Source organism: Rattus norvegicus, chromosome 10 (genome assembly GCF_021556685.1).
Source record: "Rattus norvegicus strain SHRSP/BbbUtx chromosome 10, alternate assembly SHRSP_T2T, whole genome shotgun sequence".
Taxonomy (NCBI): domain Eukaryota; kingdom Metazoa; phylum Chordata; class Mammalia; order Rodentia; family Muridae; genus Rattus; species Rattus norvegicus.
This window is the reverse complement of record NC_141543.1, coordinates 85,936,990-85,949,306: the sequence shown is the minus strand read 5'-3', so window position 1 is coordinate 85,949,306 and position 12,317 is coordinate 85,936,990. Positions and strand designations below refer to the sequence as shown.

Here is a 12,317-nt window from a genome sequence, read left to right as displayed (position 1 = left end):
AGCTGTGCCTACTTAGTGATGGGATAAAGGTGTGTCACCACGCCCTGCTCTAAACTCTGTTTAAGCACAGAACAACAGAGGCAATTCCAGAGTGTTCTGCTCCTTCTAACTCACCAAGTTGGTAAATCAAACTTTGCTAACCTCCCAATTCCTCCATCCTCAAATTCCAGCAGGGCCAGCTCCTCTCTCCTTCCCTTCCCTGAGCTCTGGCTAGGCTCTAAGCCCTGATCCAGCCCAATTCCAGTGTTTAACTCTGCATTTATCTAAGCTCATAGGCCTCTTGCCAGGATGCAGGACTCCTGGGTCCTGGGCACACTCACTCTGAACTTTGGCCTGCTTTCCAGTCTGCAAGGAGTAAGCGGCAATGAGGTAAGCAAAAGTTTTTGACTTTGGAGGACTCCATTAGGCAGAGGCTTTCCCTGGAGCCCAATGTCTCAGCCTTACCATGTCTGGAATTCCCTTAACCACGGGCAATCCATAACTTGTTTTCTGTTCTGTTCTGGGAAAAAGGAGGGGGGGAACTCTGACGGAGGCCCTTCAGAAATCTGTGCCTGTAATCATGGCAGGATTGCGTTGTTACCTGAGTATTTTTCCCAAGTAGAGCCCTGAATAGAATGTTTGACCCCCGTTTTAGTCTTGATTTGTCTTATTAAAGTCTGAGTCAGATTGAGGAATCTGACTTGGTTCTCTGGGTGAGTAGAATTTCCTTCCCTGTTGCCTTAAGGCTGGTGATCTTGGGGTGTAGTTCATTGCCTCTATTAGGCACCTATCTGAGTGTGTAGGAGGGAAGTGGAGGCTACAGGAATGATCTTTAGCGAAGCCAAAGCTGCCTTCCTAGTCTTCATTGGATGGCACAGGGTCTGCTTCTAGCTGCCCTAGAAACTGTGGAGTTCTCAGATTGGAGGCATACTCCACCACACATGGCAATGGTTTGAGGTGAAGTAGCAATGCCTTGATACCTGGAGGAAGAGAGTCTGATTAAGACTTTATGCAGTACTGCTATGGTCAGCATGGGATTCTGTATGGAGACCGTAGGTGTCTCAAAAGACTGAAGAATACAAGGCAGGGGTTTCCCACGGGGACCTGAGGATGGATAGGACATGAGTATGTTTAGTGAACCCCAGAGTTGTCTCTACTGATGACAGTGACTGGTGGGTGTATGGGAAGTGAGGGGCTTAGGTTGTCCCTGGGGGAGGGGAGCTGTGGAGCTAAGGGTCCACTAAAGGTGGCTTCCTAGGCCAAGCTCCAATGATGTGTGTGGAATCCAAGGGTAGTGGGGCATATCTTTAATTCAGAGGTCTTTGGCAGAGATCTGTAGATCTCCATATTCCAGGCGAGCCAGGTAACACGGTGATCCCCTTGCCTGTCTCAATAAGAAACGGGTGAAGGAGCTTCCTTGGTTCTTCAAGCCTTTAATCCCAGCTAATGAGGGAGGAGAGATAGGCTCCAGTTGTTGCCCCTGGACATGGTAGTTGGAGGGACTGAGATTCTGAGACCCACGGTCTGGAACAGTGTCTGAGCAGAGAGTAGCCCCAGTTCTTTCTGAGGCAGATATTCCTTTACAGTATTAGGCCTCGCCTTGGCTATGTTTCTTGAAGTCCTGCCTTCATTTGAGTTCTCTACTGATGGACATCAACTCCTGGTTTACCCACATCTACTTGATTCATTGCACCGCTGGACAAGCATTTTAGCACCTGAGACCCAAATCCCAGGCTGTGAACTCTGACCTCTGTCTTTTTCCTCCCACAGACTGTATACACCTGTGAAGATTTTTAAGTATGGGACGTTGTCGATGATGTCAGTAGGCAGTGGGGACTGGTGTATGCTCAGATTCTGCCCTGGATATGAGAACAAATATGTAATTCATATCACTTTTAACAAAACCACAGCCCTCGTCACCTTGCCAAAGCTTGACATCTGCTGGTTTGTAACTCCTGCTAATTCCCAACCTTCCATAGGTGGGAGGGGCGAGATAAAAACGATCCATGTGGCACTCCTGCCTACCCTGTAAGATCCTCAGCAGATCACTCTGCCCGACAAAGAAGGGCCCCTTACTGCCATGGAGAACTCTGACCTCAGGTGTCAGGTCCACACACCAATTCCTGCCGGTGAACACAGGATAGATCTGTACTCCATCCCACTGAGGGAGGCTTGCACTTGAAGTCCTAGGTGTCTAGGGAAGCAGGGACGCTTTGGTTTGATTTCATTTGTATCTCCCCATTCCTGTTTGTCCTGACTAGACACTGCCCCAAAGGATTCAAATGCTGTGACAATGAATGCTGTCAGGAAAGCAAGATCTGGGATCCTGATGCTGAACACTTCACGTAAGCCCAGGGCTTCATTCACTGAGGGCTGGATCCACTAGAATCAGGATGGGTTGGAGAATAGAGGAGGTCCAGCAAGGGCACATGGCTTAGACACTTATGACAATACCATCCTCTACCTCCCTAGCATCGAACTGATCGTCTCTTGGATCATCTTCGCCCTCCTGTGCATCTGTGGCCTTGTCATGTCCAAGTGCAAAGGACTACAGCATGACCTCAGACCAGCAGATCATCAGACTCCTCCAGATCCACCATCCAAAGATCCTCTACAGAGCATTTGGGTCACCTCCCTGGATCCACTACCAACCATTCGTAAGTTGGGTCTTTCTGTCCCAATACCTAGTGTGTTTCATAGCCGGCTGTCCAACCTGCTTAAATAATGGTTTGGAGTCTGGGGGACTATAGACTGGGAAGGGCTCTGCCCACCATATTTGTCCTTTTCTTACCGAGATATTAAGAAAAACAAATGTGCCCGTTCTCCTGCAGGTTGTTCTGAATTCAACTGGGACTGAAACATGTCCTCCCTACAGCCTCAGGTCTGAGGGCCCTACTGGCCAGATGAGAGGGACTCGCTATGGAACCCTTTGACCACCTCACACACAAACCTCTTGGAGGAAGCCAAAGACCATGGAATGACTGCATATCCCATCCTGTCTATTGGGACTATTAGGGAGTAGCAATTCAGAAAACAGCCTTCTAGAGAAGGTAAAGTTGGGAGAAGCCTGGAGAAGCCTGCATGAATAGAAATGTGTGGAGTGAGGTCTAGGGAACACTTCTTTTCACCTCCTTTCCTAGAATCCCTTGGATGTAGTGGGTGGCTGACCCCACCTTGTACCTTCTGTTGAGAGTGGGTTCCAGGCACTAATGCTACAGCCCACCCAAGGTGAACTCCTAAAGAGAAAAAGGGTTTGTCCAGAGGCTGAGGTACGGAGGCCATCTTGGAGCTTGGAGTGTGCACAGGCTGTGGAAGGGAATGGAGACAGTTCCTGTTGGAGGTGCCTGGACACCTACTGTGGTCTTTACTGTGGTTCCTGCAGGGGGCTGACGGCCAATGTTTCTCTGCAGACAGACAGCACTAGGGAACCTCACTGCTTAGGTGTGCAGGCAGGGCAGGGGGCTGTCCTGGACTCATTCTGTAGAGCAGGCTGGCTTCAAGTGCGGGATCCTCTGGCTGCCACAGAAGATGGCAAGACAGGGAATCCAGGGAAATTCAGGTTCTGAGCGAGAGCAGTAGATGGTGACAAAATGTTACTGTGCAGGGAAAAGAAGTCGTGATGGAGGGAGTGTGGGCAGACAGGTTTGTTTTGATGTGGGAGTCTTTCTAAAGGAGGAGGGACACCTCAGCCTCTTTCTTGCCCACCATACTGAAGATGGTCTAGGGCTTTCCAATCAGTTCTTGGCCTGAGAGAGTGGCTCTCCTGAAGTTCATTGGCTGGAAAATCATGTTTAAAATGTGCATTCATTGGTGTTGTAGGAGGGTCACAGATCCCCCTGGTGTTTCAGATGGTTATGTCCTTCTATGTGGGTGTTGGGAATTGAACCTAAGTACTGGCAAGTAGCAGGCATTAATAACCACTGACCCCTCTCTCCAGGCCTCTGAGTGAGTCTGTTCCACTCAGTTTCTACTGTGGCTGAGGGTTTAGGGAAGTCATGGTGTCACAGGTGAGCCTACACTGTAGCGCTCTAAGCTGTTTGATCCAATCAGCAACCACTGCTGTTTTTTGTGATCATCTCATGCTACTGGCATCTCCAATGTGCTGGAGTCCTCACATTGAAGTAGGTGTCACCCATATCCTCTCTTCATGGTGCCAAGCCTCAGTTCCTTTGCATGATCATGACCATGACCCGCTCGCCCATTGTATTCCCAGCGTTCTGTTTCCCATGTCCCTCTCTGCCTAAGCTTTGATTTCCTGTAACTTGCTCTGTAGACTGTCCTAGAACTCATAGATCTGCTGCGCTCAGTCTCCTGTAATGCTTATATTAAAGGTGTGTGTTATTATCCCTCGGATTAAGCCTTTCTTCACCAAGAGACTGCTTTGTCCCATGATGGCTTGAACTCATGTTCTGGGCATTTTCTCCTGGGATAAAAGGTGTGTACCACCATGCCTACATCTGCATTTTGCTGGGTAGGATTACCTGAGGGTCAAGAGTCAATTCAAGTGAATAATCTTTATCACAGAATTCAGCTCCACAGCACTTCCTTTGCTCATTTAGTACTTGGTGCGTACCTTTTTTTTTTTTTTTTCCTTTTTCAGCTTGCTAAGCTCATTGAAAAAGGTCTTCAGGAGAAATAACCAAAGAACAAAGACTTTGCTGAGACTTCCTATGTCAAAGAAATTTATCTGAGTCTCTTCTGAGCCTTAGGTAGGCTCTGAGGTCAAGGGCCAAAAGTAGCCATATTCTTCTAAACCAAAACAGTACATAAACAGTATGTAAGACACATGTTGAAATACTTCACTGAAACCTCATGACCCAAGTCTCAACAATTCACATCACTCTCAGTACAAAATTCTTCCATATTCCTACTAGGATGGCCCATTGATCCCCATTTACAACAGTCCAGTGCTTTGGATATTTAAAGCTCTAAAACCCATATTCATCCAGACAAAGGCATGTTCAGGTCTAAAACATCAGTACCCCACATCTGGTACCTACTTCCCTGTTAGTAGGGTTTTACCTCAGCGAACAGACACCATGACCAAGGCACCTCTATAAAGACATTTCACTGGGGCTGGGTAACAGGTTCAGATGTCTAGTTCATATCATGAAGGCAGGAATATGGCAGCCCCCAGGCAGGCATACTGCAAGAGGAATGGAGGACTTCTTCATCTTCATCTGAAGTAAGCTGAATAGTAGCTTCAAGCCAGATAGGATGAGGGTCTCCAAGCCAAATGTCACAGCAACACTCCTACACCAATATCGCCACAGATTGCAATACTGCCAATCTGGGCCAAGCACATGCCAACCATCGCACAAGAAAAACTTTCTGTTATCTAAATACAACTTTAATCTCCTCCCATCTCTTCAGACAACAATACATGGAGGTTGGATGGATGCCAGACACTCACAGGAAATAAGCACCTGCTCCATTCTGCCCATCAGGGACACGGGTACTAGACACTTCCCTTCATTTCTCCAGCCCACCGAACCCAACACTCTTGTCAACTACACAGGGTGTCTGGCCTTCTCCTCTTTCATCAGTCATAATTCCAGGGCGGGCTCCCAGTCTGGCAAGGTGGCAGGCAACAGGGGATGAAAGACCACAGACGTCTCCCTCAGGACACAGACAGACACAGTGGGGCCTGGGCAGAGGCCGAGGGACAGAAATCCAAGTTAGCACCAATTTCTCTTAAGAGGGCAGAAGTGTGAATGTTGTTGGGAAATATCAGCACTGTCCCAAGGGGGTTCCAGTAAGAGGCATACCCACCTCCCCCCTTTTGTGTCCCTAGCCTCAGTCTCCAGAGATTTAAAACAGAGAGGGGATTCTCTGGGAACAGATCCCAATGTACTTGGCCTGACTCTGGAAGGTTCTGATTTGAGCATTCTAGGAAACTGGGGATAATGAGCATCAGAGGCAGATAATGGGAGAGAGACCACAGGACAATTCCTTGCAGGAGAATGAAGTAGTTGCAGGGTCCCTGAGACACAGTTGGTGATGGAAACAGCAGAAAAACAGAGGGGCCCAAATAGATGCCTTTGGAAGTGGCACCGATTTGGACAGTAAAGTTGGAAAACAAAGACTGGGAGAGAAGTTGAGGCTTGGAGAATCTCTCAGTATGACGGGTAATAAAGGGACCAGAAATAAGGGGAGGCTTCCTAGAAGTTACCTGTATCCCACTGCCAAGTTACAGAGGACAGGGAACAGGGGATGTGAGATGCACATGGCATTAATAGCAGAGCCTCCAAGGGTCACCTTTCTGTGTCACCAGACCAGACAGCAACTCAGTCACTGAGTCCTTATACCCCTTCCTCTAGCTCAGATGCCACACACATGTCTGTCTTCAACTCTTGTCAGTCACCCTACATCCACCACTCTGCCTGATATCTTGTAAGGTCTCAGAGCCTCTCAAGCCATAACCTAAATGCCTGGGCCCACCTAGTCGCAGGCTTATGCTGTTACCTGGTGGACATATTCTGACTCCATGATTCTGTACATGAATCCCACCTGGCCTGCTCATCACCGTGAGGGACACCAACTTTTTGGGCACAATGGACAAAGTGCTTAGCCACGATTTTTTCTTCAGACAGAAAGGAAAGATACCAACATCTCCCCACAAATTACAAAACAGAGGGAACACTAATAACCCAGTGCTGTGGGGAACGCTGGGCCAAAGTGTTTCTTTCCCAACTCAGGGTCTTTTCCTCCCCTCTTGGTCAAAGCACAAAGGAATGGCCCCTTTTATGTGACACATACCCCATTATCCTTCTCCTGCACTGACTTGCCTTTCAACAGTCTCTGCCTCCTTCCCATCATATCCCTCCCTGTCTCTGGGCAAGGACAACACCATTCAGTGTTGAGAGGATCTCTCCTGTTTTCTGTATTGATTTTGATTTCTTGAGACAGGGTTTCTCTGAGTAGCCTTGGTTATCCTCCAACTCCCTCTTGAGACCAGGCTAGCATTGAGCTCAAAGATCTGCCTACTTTGGCCTCACACATTCTGGGACTAAAGCTGTGTTTCACCAACCCTTGGATTGAATTTTAAAATTTCATTTAAAGGGTATTTTATATGGCATAGATGTGGCACATGTGTTTAATCCCCATCCTGAACACCTACGGGGTGTGTATCTTCAGTTGGAGGCCCGCCTGGCCTACAGAGTGAGTTCCAGGACAAAGAGAGCTACACATAGAAACACTGAATTGAAAAAGTAAAAGAATAATAAGAATTATTTAAGTTATAATTTTTCATTCATGAACACCCTCACTAGCTCTCTCCCTCTTCATCTTTTTGTTTTAAAGATTTATTTATTTTTTATATATAACTACGCTGTTAACTGTCTTCAGTCACACCAGAAGAGGGCATCTGATCCCATTTCACATAGTTTGATCCACCACCTGGTTGCCACGATGTCTACTCAGGACCTGTGGAAGAGCACTGAGTGCTCTTAACCACTGAGCCATCTCTCCAGCCCTCTCCCTCTTCATCTTTTGTTCTCTCTCTTCCTATCTCTCCATCCCTGTCTCTGTCTCTGTTCCTCTCTCTCTCTCTCTCTGTGTTTGTGTGTGTGTGTTTGTGGGTATCTGTGTGTGTGTGTGTGTGTGTGTGTGTGTGTGTGTGTGTGTCTGTGTCTGTGTCTGTGTCTGTGTGTGTTTGCAGTCAAGTGCATGGCCTTGACATTCTCATTTCACTAGAAGGGTCCCAAAGATCGAATTAAGTTACTTTTTTTTTTCTCCACACCACCCCCTCGAATTCAGTTTTAAAAAGTAGATGGGTGGGCACATGCCTTTAATCAGTATATAGAGGGAGCAGAGGCATGAGGATCTCTATGAATTGGAGGATAAACTGGGCAATGTAGTCAGTTTCAGAAAATCCAGAGCTATTTAGAGATACCCTGTCTCTAAAAGCAAAATAAAACAAAATTTAGATTATCAGGATTGTATTTCAGCACATTTCCCCACTGAATCCCATGGCTGTCCATAAAAGGTCTGGTTTGGTTTGTTTAAGGTTTATTTATGTCATTTTAATTTGTATGAGTATTTATTGCCCTGATGAGTGTGCATCATATGTATGCCTGATGCCCTCAGAGTTCAGAAGATGGTATGACCTAAAAGTAGACTTTCTGATGATTGTGAGCCATCTTCTATGTAGATGCTGGACACAGAATCCATGTCCAAGGAGAGCTGCTCTAACCCCTGAGTCACCTCCCCAGACAGTTTCCCCTCCTGATACCCAAAGGGTTTCTGTCTGGAGTGTTGGCTGTCCAGGAACCTCCTCCGTGGACCAGGCTAGCCCCAGAGATCCACCTCTTTCTATGTCCTGAGTGCTGGGGAGTTAAAGACTTGTGCTAATACCATTGGGTTTCTGAAATTTAACCCTGGCTGTCCCGGATCCAACACATTGTATCATAGTAGCTTTGAACTCACAGAACTTTGCCTGCATAGAGATGGGATTAAAGGTGTGTCGCCACGCCCTGCTCTAAACACTATTTAAGCACAGAACAACAGACTAAGTTCCAGAGTGTTCTGCTTCATACAACTCACCAAGTTAGTAAAGCAAATTCTGCTAACCTTCCAATTCCTCCATCCTCAAATTCCAGCAGGGCCAGCTCCTCTCACCTTCCCTTCCCTGAGCTCTGGCTAGGCTCTAAGCCCTGATCCGGCCCAACTCCAGTGTGTTAACTCTGCCCTTATCTAAGCTCATAGGCCCTCTTGCCAGGATGCAGGAATCCTGGGTCCTGGGCACACTCACTCTGATCTTTGGCCTGATACCCAGTCTGCAAGGAGTAAGGGGCAATGAGGTAAGCAAAACTCTTTGACTTTGGAGGACCCCCTGAGGCACAAGCTTCCCTGGAGCCCAGTCTCAGCCTTACCATGTCAGGAATTCCCTTAACCACGGGCAATCGTTAACTTTATTCTGTTCTGTTCTGGGAAAAAGGATGGAGGGACCTCTGAGGGAGGCCTTTGGAAACCTGGGGCTGTAGTCATGGCAGGACTGTGTTGTTAACTGAGTATTTTTACCAAGTAGAGCCGTGAATAGAATGTTTGACCCCCGTTTTAGTCTTGATATATCTTATTAATGTCTGAGTCAGATTGAGGAAACTGACTTGCTTGTCTGTGTGAGGAGAATTTCCTTCCCTGTTGCCTTAAGGCTGGTGACCTTGGGTGTAGTTCATTGCCTCTATTAGGCACCTATCTGAGTGTGTAGGAGGGAAGTGGAGGCTACTGGAATGATCTTTACCGAAGCCAAAGCTGCCTTCCTAGTCTTCATTGGTTGGCACAGGGTCTGCTTCTAGCTGTCCTAGAACCTGTGGAGTTCTCAGATGGAGGCATGCTCCACCACACATGGCGATGGTTTGAGGTGAAGGAGCCAGAGAGGGCAATGCTTTGATACCTGGAGGAAGAGAGTCTGATTAAGACTTTATGCAGTACTGCTATGGTCAGCATGGGATTCTGTATGGAGACCGTGGGTGCCTCAAAATACTGAAGAATACAGGGCAGGGGTTTGCCACGGGGACCTGAGGATGGATAAGACATGAGTATGTTTAGTGAACTCCCAGAATTGTCTCTACTGATGACAGTGACTGGTGGGTGTATGGGAAGTGAGGGGCTGAGGTTGTCCCTGGGGGAGGGGATCGGTGGAGCTAAGGATCCACTAAAGGTGGCTTCCTAGACCAAGTTCCAGTGATGTGTGTGGAATCCAAGTGTAGTGGGGCATATCTTTAATTCATAGGTCTTTGGCAAAGATCTGTAGATCTCCATATTGCAGGCTAGCCAGAGTAACACGGTGACCACCGTGCCTGTCTCAATAAAAAAAGGGTGAAGGAGCTTCCTTGGTTCTTCAAGCCTTTAATCCCAGCTAGTGAGGGAGCAGAGATAGGCTCCAGTTGCTGCCTCTGGACATGGTAGTTGGAGGAACTGAGATTCTGAGACACACTGTCTGTAACAGTGTCTGAGCAGAGAGTAGCCCCAGTTCTTTCTGAGGCAGATATTCCTTTACGGTATTAGGCGTCACCTGGGCTGTGTATCTTGAAGTCCTGCCTTCATTTGAGTTCTGTACTGATGGACATCAACTCCTGGTTTACCCACATCTACCTGATTCATTGCCCCGCTGGACAAGCATTCTAGCACCTGAGACCGAACTCCCAGGCTGTGACCTCTGACCTCTGTCTTTTTCCTTCCACAGACTCTACAGAACTGTGAAGACTTGTAAGTATGGGACGTTGTGGATGATGTCAGTAAGGCAGTGGGGACTGGTGTGTGCTCAGATTCTGCCCTGGATATGAGGACAGATATGTAATTCATATCACTTTTAATGAAACCACAGCCCCTGTCACCTTGCCAATGCTTGAGAACTGCTGGTCTGTAACTCCTACTAATTCCAAACCCTCCATGGTTCGGAGGGGGGAGACAAAAATGATCCCTGTGGCACTCCTGCCTCCCCTGTAAGATCCTCAGCAGATCACTCTACCTGAGAAAAAAGGGCCCCTTACTGCCATGGACAACTCTGACCTCAGGTCTCAGGCCCACACACCAATTCCTGCCGGTGAACACTGGATAGATCTGTACCCCGCACTCACTGAGGGAGGCTTGCACTTGAGGTCCTAGGTGTCTGGGGAAGTAGGGACCCTTTCATTTGAGGCATGGATTTCATCGGTATCTCCCCATTCCTGTTTGTCCTGACTAGACACTGCCCCAAAGGATTCATATGCTATGAAAATGAATGCTGTCAGGAAAGCAAGAACTGGGATCCTGATACTGAACACTTCACGTAAGCCAAGGGCTTCATTCACTGAGGGCTGGATCCACTAGAATCAGGGTGGGTTGGGGAATGGAGGAGGTCCAGCAAGAGCACATGGCTTAGGCACTTATGAGAATACCATCCCCTACCTCCCTAGCATTGCACTGATCGTCTTTTGGGTCATCTTCGCCCTCCTGTGCATCTGTGGCCTTGTGATGTCCAAATGCCAAGGACTACAGCATGACCTCAGACCAGCGGATCATCATACTCCTCAAAATCCACCCTCCAAAGCTCCTCTAGAGAGCATTTGGGTCACCTCCGTGGATCCCCTACCAACCATTCGTAAGTTGGGTCTTTCTGCCCCAATAACTAATGTGTTTCTTAGCCGGCTGCCCAACCTGCTTAAATGATGGTTTGGAGGCTGGGGGACTATAGACTGGGAAGGGCTCTTCCTACCATATTTGTCCTTTTTTTTTGTACCATGATATTAAGATAAACAAATGTGCCTCTTCTCCTGCAGGTTGTTCTGAATTCAACTGAGACTGAAACACGTCCTCCCTATAGCCTCAGGCCTGAAGGCTTACTGTCCAGATGAGAGGGACTCGCTATGCAACCCTATCACCTACCTCACACACAAACCTCTTGGAGGCAGCCAAAGACCATGGAATGACTGCATATCCTATCCTGTGTATTGTACTGTGATTGCATTGATTGTACTTTTATACCGCTATCCCTTTTTGTCATGAGAGCTAAACTAGATCTGTAATCTCTGTCACACAATAAAGGCTGTTGATTTTTTTAAGAATTGCCGGAGTCTGTGGTGGATATAAAAAAATCATTGGTCGTGGTCTTCCCATCTAGACTGGACAGCTCACTCTGCCATTCTAGAGCAGCGAGGCTGTGCCTGGAAGACATTGAAGACTGAACTGGTCAGACTCTCTGAGACTTCTTCATCCATACCTGTGCTGAGAGGATCTCACTGCACCTCTATAGCAATGCAAAAACCACAGGTGCCAAGGTTCTGTCTGGCTGCTAAGTGCTGATGGGGACCAGTTCAGAGGCTAAGGGGACACTTCAGCTTCTTCTAATGGTGACTGACTGCCCTGAGCACCTGCTGGGAGGATGGAGAATCCAAGATGTGAAGGAAAGCTTAGACCTTGTGTTTCCTGGGATCTTGGGGGCTCAAAAGAAATGAACTGGAAAGACAATACAATTCTACTCTATTCCTGTGACATGATTTCCTACCAGACCAGAACTTGATTAATCATGGGACTATTAGGGAGTAACAATTCAGAAAACAGCCTTCGAGAGAAGGTAAAGTTGGGAGAAGCCTGGAGAAGCATGAATAGAAATGTGTGGAGTGAGGTCTAGGGAACACTTCTTTTCACCTCCTTTCCTAGAATCCCTTGGATGTAGTGGGGGGCTGACCCCACCTTGTACCTTCTGTTGAGAGTGGGTTCCAGGCATTAGCTACAGCCCACCCAAGGTGAACTCCTAAAGAGAAGAAGGGTTTGTCCAGAGGCTGAGGTAACGGAGGCCATCTTGGAGCTTGGAGTGTGCACAGGCTGTGGAAGGGAATGGAGACAGTTCCTGTTGG

The 12,317-nt window shown here is 47.7% G+C and overlaps 1 protein-coding gene across 1 annotated transcript; it reads left to right on the top strand.

The window, feature by feature from the left end:
* Nucleotides 1-288: 288 nt before the first annotated feature.
* On the top strand, nt 289-10,182 carry LOC148003067 (transmembrane protein 92-like). The gene is made up of 4 exons (XM_087575165.1): nt 289-369; nt 2,170-2,324; nt 2,452-2,636; nt 10,166-10,182. Exons 1-4 carry the CDS (start codon nt 289-291, stop codon nt 10,180-10,182), a joined length of 438 nt encoding a protein of 145 aa, XP_087431291.1.
* Nucleotides 10,183-12,317: the final 2,135 nt, after the last annotated feature.